This window comes from Thalassophryne amazonica, chromosome 11, assembly GCF_902500255.1.
Source record: "Thalassophryne amazonica chromosome 11, fThaAma1.1, whole genome shotgun sequence".
NCBI lineage: Eukaryota > Metazoa > Chordata > Actinopteri > Batrachoidiformes > Batrachoididae > Thalassophryne > Thalassophryne amazonica.
The window spans coordinates 58,902,518-58,925,206 of record NC_047113.1 but is presented as its reverse complement, the minus strand read 5'-3'; the positions used below and the strand labels follow the sequence as shown (position 1 = coordinate 58,925,206).

Here is a 22,689-nt window from a genome sequence, read left to right as displayed (position 1 = left end):
TGTGTAAGTTTCCCATTCCATGGGCACTAACACACCCCCATACCATCACAGATGCTGGCTTTTGAAGTTTGCGCTGGTAACAATCTGGATGGTCTTTTTTCTCTTTTGTCTGGAGGACATGACGTCCATGATTTCCAAAAACAATTTGAAATGTGGACGCATCAGACCACAGCACACTTTTCACTTTGCGTCTGTCCATTTAAAACGAGTTTAGGCCCAGAGAAGGCGGTGGCATTTCTGGATGTTGTTGATGTATGGCTTTCGCTTTGCATGGTAGAGTTTTAATTTGCACTTGTAGATGTAGTGACAAACTGTGTTAACTGACGATGGTTTTCTCAAGTGCTCTTGAGCCCATGCGGTAAGATACTTTACACAATGATGTCAGTTTTTAATGCAGTGCCACCTGAGGGATCGAAGGTCACGGGTATTCAGTGTTGGTTTCCGGCCTTGCCACTTATGTGTCAGGATGTGAGTTTGCTCTGTTTTGTCTTTCTGATTGCTGTCCCTGGCTGTTAGCAGTCAAAGTGGCTTTGGAGGAGTGGCGGCACTGGTTAGAGGGGGCACAAAACCTGTTCATAGTCTACACCGACCATAAAAATCTTGAATATCTCCGCACTGCCAAGCGTCTTAACTCCCGACAGGCCTGTTGGGCAATATTTTTCAGTCAATTTAACTTCATCATGTCCTACCGTCCGGGTACTAAGAATGGTAAACCCGACGCTTTATCCCGACTAGGGGACCCAGGGAATGCACCTTTAGAGCCAGAAACCATCTTACCTCTTTCCTGTTTTGTAGCCACCCTAACTTGGGACATAGAGACCCGCATCAAATCGGCTGTGGGAGATGCGCCCGCTCCCGATGGTTGTCTGCAGGGAAAGCTTTTTGTTCCTCCGGCCCTCCGGGGCGAAACCATTCGTTGGTGTCACGACACTCGTATGTTCTGTCATCCAGGAGTTAGAAAGACCGTATACATTGTGCAGCAGAGGTTTTGGTGGCCTGGACTAGTCAAAGATGTCTCAGAATATGTGGCCGTTTGTCAGTCATGTGCGATGCACAAATCAAGCAACCAACCATCCGCGGGCGCTACACAGCCGTTACCAATTGCGATTCGTCCATGGACTCACATAGCAATGGATTTTGTGACCGGTTTCCCACCTTCTAAGGGGCATACGGTTGTCCTGACCGTCGTCGATCGTTTCTCAAAAATGGTTCATTTTATTCCCCTAAGCAAACTACTGTCGCCTAAGGAAACTGCAGTGGTCATGTTAAATTACATCTTCAGATTACACGGGTTACCTCAGGACATTGTGTCAGACCGGGGTCCGCAGTTCATGTCCCATTTTTGGAGGGAGTTTTGCTGTCTCCTCGGGGTCACATCCAGTTTGACCTCGGGCTACCATCCTCAGGCCAATGGGCAGGCGGAGCGGTTGAATCAGGAGTTGGAGAAGGGGCTTCGGTTGCTGGCATCACGTCATCCCTCCTCCTGGTTAGATCAACTCTCATGGGTTGAACTCGCGCATAACAGCTTGCCCTCCTCTTCTACCGGTTACTCTCCGTTTCATGTGGTTTTTGGTCATCAGCCCGCACTCTTCTCCTCAGTTGATCTTAACTCCCCGGTCCCTTTGGCACTTAGTCTGATCCTCCGTTGTCGTCGAACCTGGGAGCAGGCACGTAAGATTCTGCTACGTTCCACAGCGTCCTACAAGGCCACCTCTGATCGCAAGAGGTCGACAGCTCCACCTTATGTCATGGGTCAGAAAGTGTGGCTCTCAACTCGCCACCTTTCCCTCAGGGGCGTGCCCAGGAAGTTGGCTCCCGGGTTTGTCGGTCCGTTCCCAGTCTCCAAGGTCATAAACCTGGTCTCGGTTCGTCTTTGTCTCCCCCGGTCCATGCGTATCCAACCCACCTTTCATGTTAGTTGTGTCAAACCCGTTCGGTCGAGCGCTTTGTGCCCTCCTGCCATTCACCCACTGACCGCCCGGTGTGTGGATGGTGGTCCTGTTTTTCTGTGCGCCGGCTCCTGGCTTCTCACCGTCACAGGCACAGTTTTCAGTATTTGGTTGATTGGGAGGGCAATAGCCCTGAGGAGCGGTCTTGGATTCCCTCCCGCTTTATCTTGGATCCCGGTCTTATTCGCGCTTTTCATGCTGCTCACCCTGCCTCGCCTGGGCCACCCAGGGTCGGCCATGGCGGGGGGGTACTGTCAGGATGTGAGTTTGCTCTGTTTTGTCTTTATATGTTTGGTTGCTCTCCAGTTTATCTGTTCCTCTGTGTGATCTTTTCCTGTATTGGTTTCTCTGTCTCTCTTGGTGGTGGGTGTGTCTCTGCTCTCCTGACCACGCCCTCGTTTCGGGCTCCTCCTCACGCACCTGCTGTCAATCTGCTGCTAATCACTGGGATGTATTTATACTGCTCATTTTGCTCTGTTTCTTTGCCAGGTTGATGCGCCCTGTGCCTTCTTTCCAGCTCTCGTTCCTGTGTTCTCTTGTTCTTCCAGCCTCATCGTGTTCTCGACCTCCAGCCTGTTTAATTTGACCGTGTCTTAGCCTGGTGTTTTTTGTACTGCTGCTGTGTATCTTGGACTGCCTTCCTGTGTACCGACCCCTGCTACTATCGCCACTAAAGTCTTCTAACTAGAGCTGCCAGAGTGAGCCTTGCATTTGTGTCCAAACCTTGTCATTATGTGTAGAAAGTTCTCCAGATTATCTGAATCTTCTGATTATATTATGGACTGTAGATGATGGAATCCCTACATTCCTTGCAGTTGAATGTTGAGAAACGTTGTTAAACTGCTGGACTATTGTTTCATGCAGTTGTTCATCTTTGCTTGTGAACGGCTGAAACATTTGGGGATGCTCCTTTTATACCTAATTGTGACCCCCCCACTAGTATCCTCAGTTCCCAAACGCTTATTGAGTGTTGTTAGAAGGAAAGGTGATGTAACACAGTGGTAAACATACCACTGTCCCATCTTTTTTTTAAACGTGTTGCAGGCATCCATTTCAATATGAGCAAATATTTGCACAAAAACATATATCAGTTTGAACATTAAATATCTTGTCTTTGTAGTGTATTCAATTGAATATAGGTTGAAGAGGATTTGTAAATCATTGTATTCTGTTTTTATTTACATTTCACACAAAATTCCAACTTCACTGGAATTGGCAATGTAAATTAAGCGATGCCTACACTGATAACAGAGTCTCCAAGACAGTGCTGGGGTTTTGAAGCAAACGTCACATGCACCGTGGCAAAACAAGTGCCTTGACATTAGGGCTACACTGTTCTTATTCCTGCGCTCGACCTGCCCCCAGCTGGGTAGGTCTTGCCCTGTCATTGTGTATCAGTGGAGCTACATGATTGGCTGCAAATACCGGTGCGTAGATGTGGTAAGCAGGTGACGTGATCGCGTTTGTTTGTTCAAGCAGCATGTGTCATATCAGAACTTTGTGATGAATGTGTTTGTGTCAGCATGATAAGCAATAACAGAACATTCCATCAGGCGCTGTGGTTTCTCCCATACAGATATGAACCACTTGGTTTTATCAGTTTAGACTGCATGCAAATGATGACATTTGGGTGTTCGTCATGACTGTACCTAAATCAGTCAGGTCATATCCAGTTTGTAACATTAGGTAGTCTGAGGACATTTGCACATGCAACATGGAACTTTCCAACAATTTCCAGGGGGAGAAAAAAATCCTCTCTCTGTCTTATATTCAGGCCAATACAGTATTGTTCACACACCATATCATTTTTCACAATAGTCCATGTACTAACAGGGTTGTCATTTTCATTTCCTTAGTGCAGCAGGTGAATCTTGTACAAGTCCCAGCTTTACTTACAGTTGATGCAAAAAAAACAAAACACAGCTGTCCACACAGCACACTGGCATTTTGAACACACTGCATAGCTCAAATTTAACATTCTCAGTGGAAGTTGCATGTTCTTGAACAGTGCTTCCACATTGTCAAGTAGAGTGATTTCAGCAAGTGTATTACCAAGCTGTCCCAAGGTTTCTGTCTTTATGCACAATAATGCAGTATTATCAGAAGGTCAGGCTGTACCTGAAGTGCATTTATCTACCTTTAAGGGCTTGAGGCTGGAGGTAAAGTAGTCATAACAGTGCAGCAATATCTTTGTCAGTCAGTCACAATGTGTGTTGTTGGAACTAAAGATTGCATGACCAGCGGTAAACCGTGATATCTGTCTTCACAGAGGCTTTTCATGATGGACGACAGAGAGAATGTTTTGGTCAAAATGGAGAATCCTGTCAATGCAGTGGAATTTCAGAGCGCCACACTAGTGTGGGAAAAGGCACGCTCTTCACAAGTAGTTTCTAACCCGCCACCCAAGACGCATTTCAAGAAACGAGGGATAGCAAACGTGCTGCGCAGGGAGAAGCTTAGCCTGTACATTATCGAGGAGGAGAGTAAACAGGACAGTCCAACTGGACAAAACCTCCTCACCAATATGGAGCAGGAGAGTCCCCAAAGCACAGTCTCCTCAACGCAAAGCATGCGTCCACCACTGCACAAAACTCTCCACCGCATTGACCTGTCTATTAAGAAGGTAACACTACAAATACATTGAAGATTTAAGTTATGCCCTGAATACTCACTTTTGAGCTTGACCTTTGACACTGATCACTCATGTTTGATCGCTAATGTTTGATTCTGGGCTTTGATCCTGATTGATGGCATTTCATCAACGATTGACAGTGTTTGATCTGGATGTCAACCTATATTATATCTTTCCTTTTTGATTGCATGAGGGCAGAATCTTTGGTTTTCTTTTGTCATAAAAGAAAATAATGACCATGTTGTGGGCTCAAAAAGGTAGATTTTTCTTTATAATGTTATTAGGCAAAAATATTGGGGAGTTTTCCAGTGCAGCATTTGTACATTGGGAGGTGATGGTCCCGTGGATAAGCATTGGGCTTGAGACCAGAGGATCCTTAGTTCAAACCCCAGCCAGACCAGAAAATTACTAATGGCCCTTGGGTAAGGTCTTTAATTCCCAAGTTGCTCCCGGTGTGTTGTGAGCACCTTGCATGGCAGCACCTCAGCATCAGAGTGTGAATGTGTCTGTGTAAATGGGTGAATGTTAGGCATAATCAGTGATGCCAGTAACGCGTTACTTAGTAATGCGTTACTCTAATCTGACCACTTATTTTAGTAACAAGTAATCTAATGCGTTAATCTTTCCAAATCAGTAATCAGATTAAAGTTACTTCTCCAAGTCACTGTGCAGCATTAAACTTGGTCCATGGGCAGGAGGTCGGGGTTCGACTGAACTGCCCACTTTAAGCGAGCTGTGAGCTTTTCATCCACGGTTTTCTGCAGCAGCTATGACTCGTCTTCACCTCTTAAAGCGCAGTGACAGCACACCTGCACTGAGCTTTACAAAGACATTTTTATGCTTTTTTCTCCTTGATTTAGAATTCTGAGCTGAGCTGCTCCGTATTTGCTCGCTAAAAACAGCTGATCCTCCACGACGCATCAACTAACACTATTTTCCACTCAAATGCACCTAAACTCTATTTCTGAGGACCACATGATTTGAAAACGCAATAAAACTTTCTTACCTGTAAATCTGGTCATGTTTTCTGCATAAATAAACGTTATCCATTCTTTGTGCTCAAACGCCAAAGCAGGGGCGAATCCAGATGGAATGGGGGCGTGGGGCAGGGATGTGCCCCCTCCCCCACAACACCCCTAGATTAAAGGTCCAGTTTTGAAGCCTTTTTTACTACAACTAGTAATACTACTTATAATAATAATAATTTCAACAAGTAAAATATTTAGAGAGAATTCAAATGTTAGAAAAATGTTAGAAAGAATTTAATAGTTACATTTATAAACAATGTAGGTAAGAAATTGCAAGTTTTACTGTTACAGTGCTGTCAACAGCTAAATATGAGGTCAAGAAAGAGGTCTTTATTTTACTTTTATAAAACAAGTATTTATTTTCATTGAAGTCAAGAAAGGGTGACTATAAAGTGAGTTTTGGCAAAACAAGTATCATTGTCATGTTGAGGTGGCAGAGGGTTATTGTCAGCAGCTGGGGAAAGTAACTAAAAAAGTAACTAGTAATCTAACTTAGTTACTTTTACAATTGCGTAATCAGTAAAGTAACTAAGTTACTTTTTCAAGGAGTAATCAGTAATTGGATTACTTTTTCAAAGTAACTGTGGCAACACTGGGCATAATTGTAAAGCGCTTTGAGTTTCTGATGCAGATGGAAAAGCGCCATATAAATGGAGTCCATTTACATTAGGTCTTGGGGGAACAGCAGTTGGTTTTCCTTTGTGATGTCAAAAGGCTTCGTCATGTCAGATCAGAGGAGTTTTAAATGTTACGCAATTACAAGTACTTTGATACTGTTGTTACTGCCAGGGTATCCAGTTAAAGTCACACAGATATTTTTACATTAACTTCTTTGTTTACTATGGATGACCCAGCTTCCATTACTCCAAGTTGCCGCTTACTTTTTTACAGTTATGTATGTAATAATAATAATAAATTTTATTTGTAATGCACTTTACATTGACACCAATCCCAAAGTGCTACAGTTTAAAACAGAAGAACACAGAAGACTATAAATCAATGTAAAAGCAATAAAACAGTAACAATAAAATCAAAATAAGAACGATAAAACAACAGCAGTTATTTAGCTAAAGGCCAGAGTAAAAAGGTAGGTTTTGAGTCCTTTTTTAAAAGCATCCATGGTCTGTGGAGCCCTGAGGTGGTCTGGGAGGGCGTTCCATAGACGGGGAGCAGCCACTGAGAAGGCCCTGTCACCCATGGTCTTGAGCCGTGTCCTGGGCACGGCTAGACAGTGCTGTTGGCCTGACCGGGTCCTAGTGGAAGTGTGTGGTGTGAGCAGTTCAGTGAGGTAAGTGGGGGCCACACCGTGGAGACAGTGATGAGTGTGCAGGAGACTTGTATTGAATACTGCAGTGAATGGGGAGCCAGTGGAGGGAGTGAAGAATGGGGGTGATGTGCTCGTGCCTGCGCACCCTCATCATGACCCTGGCAGCGCTGTTTTGGACATACTGGAGCTTTTGAATGCTCCTGCCAGAGATCCCGATGAGGATCACATTACAGTAGTCCAGCCTGGAGGAGACAAAGGCATGGACGAGCTTCTCTGCAGCAGGGAGGGAAAGAGAAGAGTGAAGTTTGGAGATATTACGGAGGTGAAAGAAGGCAATTTTACAGATGGAGGTGACATGATTGTCAAAACATGTATGTATATATGGCAAATCATTTAGTCCCTTAAGGTATTTATTTGTTATTCTACAGTGAACTTAATACTTACTACAGCTTTTAAGTTACTTTCCATTGAACAATGATCAAAAGCAAGATTGGCACTTTGATCTGGATCAGAAAAAAAATTCTTTGAAATCTGCTTATGCCTTTTTGAGATGTCCCGATGACAAACATAAACATCAACAAAGATATTGTTGTGGTACTAAAGACTTGGACTTGGATGCTTCGTTTCATTCCTTAATGCCACTGTTTTTAGGGGACGCTGGTGGGAATCTGTGGAGGTGTTGGAAGCGGAAAGACATCTCTTCTGTCTGCTCTGCTTGGACAGGTGAGACTTGCTTCTATGCTCAACTCATTTTATTTTGTTCATTTACACTGTTCATTTGTAGAAACGATATGCACGAATAAAAGGAGAAATAAAAAACGCTTCGTTTTGATCAACATTGATCTCAGACATGCAAAAATGTGCGTGAAGGAATTAAAAGAGAATTTTTCAAGTTTTTTTTTTCCTGCTGTCATACATTTATATTTGTTGTGCAGATGACTCTGCTAGAAGGAAATGTAGCTGTCAGTGGTGGTTTTGCTTATGTGTCTCAACAAGCCTGGATCCTCAATGATTCACTACAAGAGAACATTCTGTTTGGGAATAAGTACGACAGAGACAAGTAAGATAACCGTAACAGGCTAAACTAATTAAAATCAGTTGAGATGTCACTAACTTTGCCTCTTTTTTTTTCTTTTTTCTTTCAGATATAACTCTGTCCTTGAAGCATGCTGTCTTGCTCCAGATCTTGCAGAGTTACCTTTTGGAGACATGACTGAGGTATCTGTAGTAAACTGCTTCTCAGTCAGATGATATTGTACACAATACCTCAGTATGCTTAAAGTATACTCAACAAAAATATAAACGCAACACTTTTGGTTTTGCTCCCATTTTGTATGAGATGAACTCAAAGATCTAAAACTTTTTCCACATACACAATATCACCGTTTCCCTCAAATATTGTTCACAAACCAGTTGAAATCTGTGATAGTGAGCACTTCTCCTTTGCTGAGATAATCCATCCCGCCTCACAGGTGTGCCATATCAAGATGCCAATTAGACACCATGATTAGTGCACAGGTGTGCCTTAGACTGCCCACAATAAAAGGCCACTCTGAAAGGTGCAGTTTTATCACACAGCACAATGCCACAGATGTCGCAAGATTTGAGGGAGCGTGCAATTGGCATGCTGACAGCAGGAATGTCAACCAGAGCTGTTGCTCGTGTATTGAATGTTCATTTCTCTACCATAAGCCGTTTCCAAAGTCGTTTCAGAGAATTTGGCAGTACATCCAACCAGCCTCACAACCGCAGACCACGTGTAACCACACCAGCCCAGGACCTCCACATCCAGCATGTTCACCTCCAAGATCATCTGAGACCAGCCACTCGGACAGCTGCTGAAACAATCGGTTTGCATAACCAAAGAATTTCTGCACAAACTGTCAGAAACCGTCTCAGGGAAGCTCATCTGCATGCTCGTCATCCTCATCGGAGTCTCGACCTGACTCCAGTTCGTTGAGTGGGCAAATGCTCACATTCACTGGTGTTTGGCACGTTGGAGAGGTGTTCTCTTCACAGATGATGCAAAGGAGATGTGTTGCACTGCATGAGGCAAATGGTGGTCACACCAGATACTGACTGGTATCCCCCCCCAATAAAACAAAACTGCACCTTTCAGAGTGGCCTTTTATTGTGGGCAGTCTAAGGCACACCTGTGCACTAATCATGGTGTATAATCAGCATCTTGATATGGCACACCTGTGAGGTGGGATGGATTATCTCAGCAAAGGAGAAGTGCTCACTATCACAGATTTCAACTGGTTTGTGAACAATATTTGAGGGAAATGGTGATATTGTGTATGTGGAAAAAGTTTTAGATCTTTGAGTTCATCTCATACAAAATGGGAGCAAAACCAAAAGTGTTGCGTTTATATTTGTTGAGTATAGTTAGTGCTGCAAACCAGCCTTTCTGAAATGATGTGCTCATTATCTGCAGCTTACATTTTGCATTTCGGGGCAAAAGCAAGAGCAGATTGATTCCACTGGCACTTTTTTCTTTCCAGATCGGGGAGCGAGGTGCAAATCTGAGCGGAGGACAGCGTCAGAGAGTCGGCCTGGCTCGCGCCCTGTACAGCGACCGGCCCATAATTCTCCTGGATGACCCTCTCAGTGCTGTTGATGCCTGTGTGGGGTCCCTTGTCTTCCAAAAAGCGATCCTGGGACTCGCTAAAAATAAGACCGTGCTCTTTGTAACCCACCAGCTGCAGGTAAAGGAACATCTGCAGTTGTAGCATGATGCTACATTCTGCTTTAGAATGTGAAATTTAGAGGTATACCATCTTTGATAACCTTCGGGATTTACTGTGTTCTGTTTTGGATCTCTCAAACTATTTTTGCTTGTCTTACGATTTGTTATCTACGCCGACATTTTAGAGCCACATTGAGATTTTTTTAGACTTTGAGAATAAAGTCGTAAGATGAGAATAAAGTCATAATTTTATTAGAAAAAACTCATAGTATTACGAGAATAAAGTCATAATATTACGAGAATAAAGTCGTAATTTTATGAGAACAAACTCTTAATATTAACGGAATAAAGTCATAATCATTAGTCTCAGAACGTTGAAAAGAATATGCAAGAAAATGTCTATTCCAGAGGAGGATCCACACGGACTTCGTCTGTAGTTCCGGCAATTAAACCCTGGTCCCACCAAATAATGAAGGCTGAATAATGAGCCACGTGGCATGTTTTTTTTGTTTGTTTGTTTGTTTTGTTTTTTTGGTATGAGTCCAGTTATTCAACAATCGTGGGAGAACAGTGGCTCTGAGTGGCTCGATGCAAAAGATTTGGCCAACGATGCTCATCTCTGAGCGTGGCGCTAATTTCAAGAAGTTCAAAATTTAGCAACAACAGCATGAGGCAGTTTGTGTATGAGGTACTACGAGGTCAAATGAGGATTTTAGAGGCATGTTTGTGGTGAGGACGAGGCTGTTAAAAGCCCATTATCCGAGTAGCTGGTTGCAACAGGACAGGCTATTTTGGCTCCACCCTCTCACGCACTTTGTCCTGACAATCCCACCTGCTTTGTGTGCTGGATGCTGTATATAAAATAATTATTTTGTAGCAGATTAACCATTTTCTGTCAGAGTTTAAATGTTGAAAACACCTCTAATCGTTTCTGGAATCACAGAGGACTGTTCCACTCTGACCCTTTTTTCTTGTCTCTCGTGTGCTCCATGAGGTTGAAGAAGATATTTGGAACAGCCTTAAAAGTAACTATTTGTAATGTTTATATTGTCATGGTTTGGTAAAACAGTTGCATGTTCATTCCTTCTTTATAAGCAGCTATAAAAGTATGTTTTATCAGATGAGCTCCACTGTGTGCACACTGGCGCAATCACTCGCACTCAACACAAGCATTTACGCAGAATGCGAGCGTGCAAAAGACTGATTTTTCAGTCAATAACGGACAAACACAAAGTTAAAAGTTGAATCACTGGTGTCAAAATGACTGTAAGCTGCGGAAGAAAAAAAGCCAGAGAGAAGAAGCACAGAGGTGACAGTCCAGAAACCTGTGGTTCAGTTCTTGCTGGTCTGGTTATGGATGGTTAAGGAAGCAGCCACCTCATTGTGGTGTCTTTTTTTTTTTTTTGGTCACAGAGAGCTGGGTGAATATGCAGAACTGCTGCATTTAATGACTCTGGAACACAGGTGAACTGCAGCCTGGTACACAGATGCGCACACCGGCCGAACTGTGCAGGAGCGTCTATTTTTGGACTGCGTTTAAAAAATGTGACAACATCTTGAATGAATGCTGTGAATTGAAAACCCACACTTTAAAGGGACCAAGTGTGGGAGGGCTAGAGGTTTGGACCAAACCCATGCCTAAACGTGCACCAGTGTCACGTTACATGGCGCTACATGGATTATATGTGGCTTGACGTGGATCATATGTGGCGAGACGAACCATTCGATGCTGGACGGGGCTCAAATGACAGGTCGGTCGTGGCTCATTAGAGGCTGATACCTGGCACATGCGACTTACAGACAGGCACATAGAGGCGCCTTAGTAGCGGATACATGATAGCTTAAAACGTGGATCATTCTTCAAATAATCGCTGACACACCCATGCGTGGCTCATTATTCATGGCTTTATTATTTGGTGGGATCAAGGCTTTAGTAGTTCCCAAAACCACCTCTTTTGTGGAGGAGGAGATGGCTGGAACTGGTGTAGTGGGTGCCAGGGGATACAATTCCTGGCAGGGATAACTACTTTGGCACGACGCTGTCATCGCTTCTCGTATAAATACAACTTTATTCTCATAATATTATGACTTTATTGTCATATTATGAGTTTTCTCATAAAATTACCACTTTATTCTCGTAATATTATGAGTTTTTTCTCATAATATTACGACTTTATTCTCGTAATATTACAAGTTTTTCTCAAAATATTATGACTTTATTCTCGAAGTCTAAAAAAAAAAATTCTCAGTATGGCCCTAAAACGCCGTTGTAGTTATCATCCTTGCCTGTGGCATTTAAAAAAAATAACATATATACTATTTTAACCTGTTTTTTTTAGTATCTGTCAGACTGTGATGATGTAATTGTAATGAAGGATGGGCAGATTGCTGAACGCGGCACCCATGCACAGTTAATGAGTAAAGAATGTGACTATGCCACCCTTTTCAACAGCATACAGCAGGAGGTAAGGCCGGGGCCACATAAGGCACCAGTCCAACAATTTATTAGCCCTCTCTCTGCATAATAACACTGTGCATTACATGCAGAATAATTCATGAGCCCAGTAGCTGAAAAATGTAAGCATACAGGCCTTTTTTTAATTAGTATTATTATTTATGCATACGTACATTGATTTCCTGCTAAACACCTGCCACTGTTATCTCTGTTGAAATGACCTACAGGCTTTTGTTATAGCGGCTGTAATGTGGGGGTGGTATGTTGTTGGGGGAGGGGGGGTCTTCAGAACTTGCTTTCTTCATCTTTCTTTTTTGTGCCTCAGAGTGCGGTGAAAGAAAAATTGAAAAATAAACAGCAGAGGTTGGGAGCAGAAGAGGCCGACAGAGCGGCCGACGCTGCCAAGGTCGGGCCAAAAGCCGAGAACAAGAAAGGTCAGAGAATCTTGTGTCTTTTATGGCTTGTATGTAGAACAAAAGCTTGAACACGTGTTTGCCTGAAAATTGCTCACAAATTCAACAGACCGGTATGAGGTTGAGATTCAGTTTGTTGGCCAGGTATTTAAAACTATGATGCCGTGTTTTTACTAAATGGAAGATGTCACCGTGGCTCACTGCAAGTCAGCTGAAGCTGGAGTTTGGCTCATTTCACGATGTTGAGTTTGGATTCTGTGATGATATAAATGGACTGCATTCATAATGGGGATGCTTAGGGTAGTTTTGAGTGATTCACACCCCTCAATGTGTGGGACATGCAAGGCGCACAACTACACACCGGCAACACCTCAGGGATGAGGGACTCTGGTCAGTCGCACCTTCATGGACTTTCTTTCTAATGGCGAGCTGAACCAAGGATCTTCTCCCCCTGACCCATATTGGGCACGTTGAGTTCAGGCAGGTCAATATGCTGCTGGTGAATCTCCCAATACAGCGACTAAAACTTAATATCGTACATACCGCTATACATGATAATGCCCCACAGTATCTAACTTCCTCTATTAGTGCTCGTAATTCACGCTATAATACCCCTTTCCATTCCCCCTGTAAAGTCTTTTGGTCATTCTTCTTTTATACACCTGTATCACTACCTGGCAGTGGTGGGCACATTTCCGCTAATCCGTTAACCACTAATTATCGAAGATAATGTTTTTATTATCAGATTAGCTTTTCAGATAACTCTGAAAACCATTATTGGACTAATTATCTTCCGATAAGTTTTAGTCCGATAATTTTTAGACCGCTAACGTATTTTTGCAGATGTGGTAAACAAAGCTGAATAGTTACAAACATTTATAAAATCCAATGTCTTGGTGTTAATCCGCAGATTTTAGAGCTTGTGTATTCTGCACATATTGAGAGTATTTTAACATTTCATCTTTGTGTTTGGTTTGGTCATTTGAGTTGTAAGTGTAAGGACAAATTAAATAGAATTGTAAAAATGGTGGGGAAAATTGTGGGAAAACCCCAGAAGCCTCTGGCCCACATTTACACTGACAGGATGAGGAAGAAAGCTCAGAGAGTCCTAGCAGACACCTCTCATCCTCTGTCCTGTCAGTTTGAGCTCTTGAAGTCTGGGAGCCGCTGCAGAGCTCCTCTGGCCAAAGGTTCTTTTAAAAAATCTTTTATACCAAATGCCGTCGCCATAATGAACTCAAAAAAGTGACCACTCCACAAATAAAACCTGAACTGCTTTACTTCTGTTTTATTTGATTTTATTAGATCTTATTTTATGTTTTATTTATTTTACTAGGTCTTACTCTACTTCTTCCTTTACTTTTATGTATTTTATGTATCTTATCTTTTGTTTTATTTGTGTGTTTGTATGACTATGTTTGCATTTTAACGTTGTCTTTTTTGTGCTGGTGAGCCGAAGACAAATTTCCACATTGATGGACAATAAAGAATTATTCTATTCTATTCTATTCTATTCTAAGCACCTACCTGTTAAATGTTTTGTAGTAGATGTGCAGTTCTATCCTCCATAAACAAAGGAGAGCTGGTTCTAAAAGAAACCGCTCTATCCTCTGCAGGCAATGGAGAACTGGCCACAGAAAAGAAAAAAAAGCTCATTTCTTTTGACCCCATACTGATATGCCGGCAATATCACCCAAGTCATCCAGAGGCATACAGTTTTAACTTATGGCTAAAATTTTAACCAAACTACAAATATAAACGCAACACTTTGGTTTTGCTTCCCATTTGTGTGACGATGAACTCAAAGATCTAAACTTTTTACACATACCCACAATATCACCATTCCCTCAAATATTTGTCCCAAACCGTCCTACATCTGTGATAGTGAGCACTTCTCCTTTGCTGGATATCCCCATGCCCTACCTCCACAGGTGTGCATATCATAAGATGCTGTTAGACACCATGGATTAGTGTCACAGGTGTGCCTTAGACTGCCCACAATATAAAGTGCCACATCCCGTATATAGTCGTGCCTTTTCGTTATCACATCAGCACAATTGCCACATGATGACTGCATATAGCATTTGAGGTGGGAGTCGTGCAATTGGCATGTCTGACAGCAGGAATGTCAACCAGAGCTGTTGCTCGTGTATTGAAGGTTTCATTTCCTCTACCATAAGCCGTCTCCAAAGCGGTTCAGAGAATTTGGCAGTACATCCAACCAGCCTCACAACCGCAGACCACGTGTAACCACACCAGCCCAGGACCTCCACATCCAGCATGTTCACCTCCAAGATCGTCTGAGACCAGCCACTCGGACAGCTTGCTGAAACAATCGGTTTGCATAACCAAAGAATTTCTGCACAAACTGTCAGAAACCTGTCTCAGGGAAGCTCATCTGCATGCTCGTCGTCCTCATCGGGGTCTCGACCTGACTCCAGTTCGTCGTCGTAACTGACTTGAGTGGGCAAATGCTCACATTCGCTAGCGTTTGGCACGTTGGAGAGGTGTTCTCTTCACGGATGAATCCCGGTTCACACTGTTCAGGGCAGATGGCAGACAGCGTGTGTGGCGTCGTGTGGGTGAGTGGTTTTCTGATGTTAATGTTGTGGATCGAGTGGCCCATGGTGGCGGTGGGGTTATGTATGGGTAGGCGTCTGTTATGGACGAAGAACACAGGTGCATTTATTGATGGCATTTTGAATGCACAGAGATACCGTGATGAGATCCTGAGGCCCATTGTTGTGCCATGCATCCAAGAACATCACCTCATGTTGCAGCAGGATAATGCACGGCCCCATGTTGCAAGGATCTGTACACAATTCTTGGAAGCTGAAAATGTCCCAGTTCTTGCATGGCCGGCATACTCACCGGACATGTCACCCATTGAGCATGTTTGGGATGCTCTGGACCGGCGTATACGACAGCATTTACCACTTCCTGCCAATATCCAGCAACTTCGCACAGCCATTGAAGAGGAGTGGACCAACATTCCACAGGCCACAATTGACAACCTGATCAACTCTATGCGAGGGAGATGTGTTGCACTGCATGAGGTGGTCACACCAGATACTGACTGGTATCCCCCCCAATAAAACAAAACTGCACCTTTCAGAGTGGCCTTTTATTGTGGACAGTCTAAGGCACACCTGTGCACTAATCATGGTGTCTAATCAGCATCTTGATATGGCACACCTGTGAGGTGGGATGGATTATCTCAGCAAAGGAGAAGTGCTCACTATCACAGATTTAGACTGGTTTGTGAACAATATTTGAGGGAAATGGTGATATTGTGTATGTGGAAAAAGTTTTAGATCTTTGAGTTCATCTCATACAAAATGGGAGCAAACCAAAAGTGTTGCATTTATATTTTTGTTGAGTGTAATTTTCAGGACAAGTTATTTAACTTAACGTCACGTCTGACATTTTATAAAGTGAAAATATCAATATATGTTTAGTTTTAAAGTAATGCATAATTTCGAAGGTTTTAGTGGGAGATGCTGTGCCCAGCGTGCATAATAGGTATCTCAGTACATTTATGACAGAAAGCAATGCATTGAGACGCTGTGATCAGGCCCCACACGGACATCAGCATTAAACTCTTTGTATATTGTGCCTAAAACTCTTATGATTAATTCTCTGGGTTATAGAGCTTGTTATTGTGTTTGTTTTATGTAAAAATGCCAGAAGAAGCTCAGGTGTGCTTCTCATTATTTTCTATTGGAATCATTGCAATCGATTCTGTTTGCTATTTAGAGTCCTGTGTCAGGATTGGGTCTTGCCAGCTTTTATTTCTTGGCTCTGTGTTCTTCAGTTACTTTTGTTTATTCTGTTGTGGGGTTTTTGTTCTGTTTGGTGTCTGTCTTTCCTGTCTGTCTCTGCTGGCTCTTGGTGGTGGGTGTTTCCCCTCTGTCTGGCCACGCCCCTCCTTCTGGTGTGTTCCACACACACCTGTTCTCTATCTGCACCTCATCACCTGGGCGTATTTAAGCTCTCCATGTGCCTTACTTCCCTCGCCAGTTTGTAGCGCCTTGTGCCTCCTTTCCAGCTCTGTTCGTGTATTTCCTTGCCTTGCTTCGTTTGCCTCATCGTGTTTTTTGACTACCTGCCTGTGTACCTCGACCACGCCTAGCTGATGTATTTGTTACTGTTGCCTCTTTTTGGACTGCCTTATCTGTGTACTGACCCCAGCATGTTTACAGAGTAAACATCTTATCTCCACTGAGCTGTGTACCTGCATCTGCATTTGTGTCCAGCCCGTCAAACTGATAGTACACATCTGGCCAACAATGGACACCGCAGATGAGACGTCTTCCAGCTGGAAGTACGCCACCGCAGTCGGCAGCTTGCTCTGCAAGTGGATCAGCTAGCCATTCTGAACCTCTGGGATTAGTGAGTTAGCTAATGCAGCAGGCTTCTTTCATGGCTCAGTGAGCTCTCAGATGGAGCAACTACTCTCTACCATTAAGCATCAGGCTATGACTAGTACAGCTCATCGCCAATGCACCACTTCCGGACTGTCGTTAGCCCCGCCGGCTCCTGTACCGTGGTTGTAATCAACTCTCCTGGCCTGAGCGTTTTTCTGGAGAGTCCGTGGATGTCAAGCCTTTCATTACACAATGTGAACTTCATTTTGAATTAATGGCGTCAATGTTTCCGCTCCGATAGGGCGAAGATTAGCATTCGTCATTACTCACCTGACCGGCGGGCTGCAGCGTGGGCCATGACGGAGTGGAGCCGTGGTTCACAATCTTGCTCCCTCCCTGGCGGCCTTCACTCACGCTCTAGAGCAGGTCTTCCAGCACACCTTGCCGGGTCGCGAGGCGGGGCGTTCGTTGATGAGGTTAAAGCAAGGCAGTCGCCGGGTGGCAGATTACGCCATCGATTTTCGTTTTCCCGCATCCCTCGCCTCGCCTCCCTAAAAAGCCTTCAGTTGGTTCAGAATGCTGCAGCTAGAGTACTGACGGGGACTAGCAGGAGAGAGCATATCTCACCCGTGTTGGCTCCCTTCATTGGCTTCCTGTTATGCTAGAATAGAATTTAAATTCTCTTCTTACTTATAAGGTTTGAATACATCAGGTCCCATCTTATCTTAGGGACCTCGTAGTACCATATTACCCCATTAGAGCGCTTCGCTCTCAGACTGCGGGCTTACTTGTAGTTCCTAGGGTTTGTAAGAGTAGAATGGGAGGCAGAGCCTTCAGCTTTCAGGCTCCTCTCCTGTGGAACCAGCTCCCAATTCAGATCAGGGAGACAGATACCCTCTCTACTTTTAAGATTAGGCTTAAAACTTTCCTTTTCGCTAAGGCTTATAGTTAGGGCTGGATCGGGTGACCCTGGACCATCCCTTGGTTATGTTGCTTTAGACGTAGACTGTGTTTCATAATTATTGTATGGCCTTGCCTTGCAATGTGGAGCGCCTTGGGGCAACTGTTTGTTGTGATTTGGCGCTATACAAGAAAAAAGTTGATTGATTGATTGAAGAGCGAATGGAACCAGGTGGCGCTCCAAGATGTCTTCTTCCGGGGTTTGAGTGACGTCATTCAAGACCAGCTGGTGGCAATAAACCTGCCGAACGACCTTGATGCTCTGATAGCACTGGCTATCCGGACTGATCGCCGTATGTCTGACCTTCCCCGCCTAGACAGCCTTCATTACGCCCAGCAAGTCTTCTCGTCGTCGGATCGATCATCCTCTGCCGGCCGCTCTGGCAGCAATGCTCCGCCCAGCTCTGCAAAGAAGCCTACGCGAGTAGGACGGACACGCCTCTCCCTGGCGGAGCGCGAGCGACGAGCGGAAGGACTTTGTTTTATTGTGGTCAGTCGGTCGTGTTTTGCAACCCTCTGTCCCAGTAAAGGGTTCCACCCGTGCGGCGTCCGGAGAGGGTTGTGCAGGTTCAATTCATACGTCCTCCCTCAGAATGATTTAATTGCCACTTCTCATCCGACATACCACCATAGAATGTCCTGTATTCATTGATTCTGGGGCTGATTCTAATCTTATGTCTCCTCTGTTGCCAGGTCCCTCCAACTGAAATTTATCAGCTTTCCCGCCCATTGGTGGTCATGCGGTGGATGGCCATGAATTAGGTCAAACTGAGTACCGCACCCACCTGTTTGCATGATAATTTCTGGCAATCATTCTGAACAACATTATTTTTCATGTATTTGATACAATGACTCACTCTGTGGATTCTGGGGCACCCTTGGATTGCATCGCCATAGAACCTAGTCTAGACTGGAATCAGGGTAAAATTGAAGCATGGGGATCTTTTTGCGAAAGTCTTGCCTGTCTGCACCGAGGTTCCAACCAATATTTGTAACTCTGATCTAGAGGGCGTACCAGTTTGCTACCATGATTTAGCGCTCGTCTTTAGCAAAGCTAAGGCTAAGTCTCTACCTCCGCATCGGGAGTACGACTGTGCCATCGATCTTCTCCCTGGGGTGACTCCTCCCCGGGGAAAATTGTTTTCTCTTTCAGGTCCTGAACGAGCAGCGATTAATTCATACATCCAGGAGTCACTGGATGCTGGATTGATTCGTCCATCGTCATCCCCCGCTGGAGCCGGGTTCTTCTTCGTTGAAAAGAAGGATAAGTCACTTCGTCCTTGCATTGACTATCGGGGGTTAAATGATTTCACCGTTAAAAATCGCTATCCTCTGCCACTGATTTCATCTGCTTTTGAGCTGTTAGAGGACGCTAAAGTGTTCACAAAATTAGATCTTCGTAATGCCTACCATTTGGTCAGGATTAAGCAGGGAGATGAATGGAAGACTGCTTTTAACACCCCAACTGGGAACTATGATAATGGTGATGCCTTTTGGGCTCACAAATGCCCCAGCAGTCTTCCAAAATTTGGTAAATGACGTTTTCGAGAATACTTAAACAAATTTGTTTTTGTTTACCTGGATGACATCCTGATATTCTCTCCCGATCTCCACACGCATACTTAGCATGTCCGTTCGGTCCTGCAGACCCTATTACAGAGCAACCTCTTCGTCAAGGTGGAAAAGTGCGAATTCCACAGGACTACTGTATCGTTTTTGGGATTCGTCATCTCTGAGGGAGAGATTCGAATGGACCCAAACAAGTGCGTGAGTGCGTGAGTGGGTAGTTCCAAGCAATCGAAAGGATGTACAAAGATTCTTGGGATTTGCTAACTTTTATCAAAAATTTATCAGGAACTTCAGTACATCACGGCACCTCTCCATAATGCAACCTCGTCCCTACAGGCGTTCAAGTGGACGCCTGAATGTGACGAGGCATTCCGGGTCTTAAAGCAACGCTTCACCGCTGCCCCGGTGCTACACCTTCCTGACCCTGCACGGCAGTTCGTGGTCGAGGTCGATGCTTCCGATATCGGTGTGGGAGCAATTCTGTCGCAAATAAGTCCTAAAGATAAGAAGTTGCATCCATGTGCCTATCTGTCCCGTAAGTTGTCAGCGGCAGAATGAAATTACTCCATCGGCGACCGCGAACTGCTGGCGGTAAAAGTGGCCTTGGAGGAATGGCGTCACTGGCTTGAGGGGACACAATTGCCATTTCTAGTGTACACGGATCATAAAAACCTCGCTTATCTTCGCACTGCGAAGTGCTTAAATGCTCGTCAGGCCCGGTGGGCAATCTTTTTCAGTCAATTCAACTTTATCTCGTACCGACCCGGTTCAAAAAACGGGAAGCCTGATGCCTTGTCCAGGCAATACGATAAAGCCGATACACCTTCTGACCCCAGCAATATTCTCCCAGCATCATGTTTTATCTCGGCCATTACGTGGGAGGTGGATCACGGGTAAGGAAGCCCTCCACAACGTTTGCGTGCCTTCTAATTGTCCTCCGGACAAGTTATTTGTACCTGACGCCCTCGGGGGTTTATCGAGTGGGCTCACAATAGCCGGTTTCGTGTCACCCCTGGAATCAAAAAGACGGTTCATGTCGTGCAACAACGTTTTTGGTGGCCGCATATGGTTGCAGATGTTACGGAATATGTAAATGCCTGTCAAACATGTGCTATGCATAAGTCCTCATCACGCCCACCTGCGGGCTCGTTACTACCTCTGCCCGTTCCCAAACAGCCTTGGACTCACATCACAATGGACTTTGTATCTGGTCTTCCCCCCTCATGCAGCAACACTGTGATTTTGACTGTTGTAGACAGATTATCCAAGATGTGTCATTTTGGTGCCATTTGCCCAGTTTGCCTACTGCCAAAGGAACTGCTGAAATTATGTTTAACTCATGTATTTCGTCTCCACGGTTTTCCCCAGGATATCGTCTCTGACCGGGCCCGCAGTTTGTGTCCAGGTTCTGGAGGGAGTTCTGTCCTCTTACTCGGGGCCACCTCCAGTCTCACGTCCGGCTATCATCCCCAAGCAACGGTCAGACCGAAAGATTTAATCAGGAATTGGGAAAAGGGTCTTCGAATTTTGTGTTCTCAGCATCCTCTACCTGGTCATCCCAACTGCCTTGGATCGAGTTAGCTCACAACAGTCCTGCCCTCTGCTTCTTCTGGTTTCTCCCCTTTTCATGTGGTGTTTGGTCATCCTCCCTCTTTGTTTTCTTCCTCCACCCTTCGGTCCCCAGTCCCGTCTGCCCTAAGTCTGATTGTCAGGTGCCAACGAACTTGGGAGCGGGCACGTCGTGCCCTATGTCGTTCCTCGGCACAATACAAAGCTGCCGCGACTGCAAACGGTCCTCGGCTTCCCGTCTACACACCTGGTCAGAAGGTCTGGCTCTCCACCCGGCATTTGCCGCTACGGGATGTTCCTCGGAAACTGGCTCCCAGGTACGTTGGTCCCTTCCTCGTGTCCAAGGTCATTAACCCTGTTTCTGTCCGTCTTCATTTACCTGGTTCTATGCATGTTCACCCCACCTTTCATGTCAGTCATGTCAAACCCTTTAGGTCCAGCCCTTTGTGCCCTCCGGCCGTTCCCCCGCCTTCCGCCCGGTTCGTGGCGGGGGGGGGGTCTTCTCTGTGCATCGGCTTCTGGCTTCGCGTCGGAGGGGCCGCGGGTTTCAGTATTTGGTGGACTGGGAGGGGTACGGCCCCGAGGAACGGTCGTGGATTCCCTCCCGCTTTGTCCTGGACCCTCTCTCATTAGGGATTTTCATGCCTCTCACCCTGCTGCGCCTGGGCCGTCGGGGGCCGGCCTTTGAGGGGGGGTACTGTCAGGATTTGAGTCTTGCCAGCTTTTATTTCTTGGCTCTGTGTTCTTCAGTTACTTTTGTTTATTCTGTTGTGGGGTTTTTGTTCTGTTTGGGTCTGTCTTTCCTGTCTGTCTCTGCTGGCTCTTGGTGGTGGGTGTTTCCCCTCTGTCTGGCCACGCCCTCCTTCTGGTGTGTTCCACGCACACCTGTTCTCTATCTGCACCTCATCACCTGGGTGTATTTAACCTCTCCATTGTGCCTTACTCCCTCGCCAGATTGTAGCGCCTTGTGCCTCTTTCCAGCTCTGTTCGTGTATTTCCTTGCCTTGCTTCGTTTGCCTTATCGTGTTTTTTGACTACCTGCCTGTGTACCTCGACCACGCCTAGCCTGATGTATTTGTTACTGTTGCTCTTTTTGGACTGCCTATCTGTGTACTGACCCCAGCCTGTTTACAGAGTAAACATCTTATCTCCACTGAGCTGTGTACCTGTGTCCTGCATTTGTGTCCAGCCCATCAAACCTGATATCCTGCTTATGTCAAACACTGTCTGTTGTCTTTGTTCCAGAGTAATATATATAAGATGTCTGAAATTCAGTTCGTGTTTATTAAATTCCACGCATCTTAAATGTTGCAGACACAGATTATCTGGAATTTTGTTTTGGCAGGTTTTTACGGTCTCTACTGCCATCTACTGGCCAGTAGTGTTCAAGGCAGTATTCGCCTAAAGCTCGGCAGACACCTGTACGATATTTTCAATCATTGTACTCGGTAAAGCTCAAACTGTACGACAAAACCACACGGTGTAAAAGTTCAGAACGCACAATTTATGTTCTCACACTATATGGCCCTATGCTCTGACTCGATCTGACTGCTCACATTGTATGTTCAAAAATTACACGTCAGACTCATGTTTCTAGAAACAAAACGTAAACAGAAGCTTTTTTTCAAACTTATTTACATTTCTTATTTTTACAAAACTGTTGATGGGAGACATCAAAGTTAAAAAAAAAAAACAATACAAAACTACATGAGTTGAAGAAAGGGGGGGAAAAAGAAACAGATGCTGCTCTCCTGAAGAGATGATCACTGTTTATGCTCTCTCTCCAATTTT

At 44.7% G+C, this 22,689-nt stretch overlaps 1 protein-coding gene across 1 annotated transcript in view; it reads left to right on the top strand.

Annotated features, from left to right (window-relative positions):
* wu:fb13g09 (multidrug resistance-associated protein 5) overlaps nt 1-22,689 on the top strand; it is a 141,292-nt gene that overhangs the window by 82,773 nt on the left and 35,830 nt on the right. Inside the window, 7 exon segments of the mRNA XM_034181897.1 lie at nt 4,219-4,572; nt 7,528-7,599; nt 7,812-7,936; nt 8,022-8,094; nt 9,381-9,584; nt 11,905-12,030; nt 12,346-12,454. Of these exon segments, the coding sequence (XP_034037788.1) occupies nt 4,219-4,572; nt 7,528-7,599; nt 7,812-7,936; nt 8,022-8,094; nt 9,381-9,584; nt 11,905-12,030; nt 12,346-12,454 (1,063 nt within the window).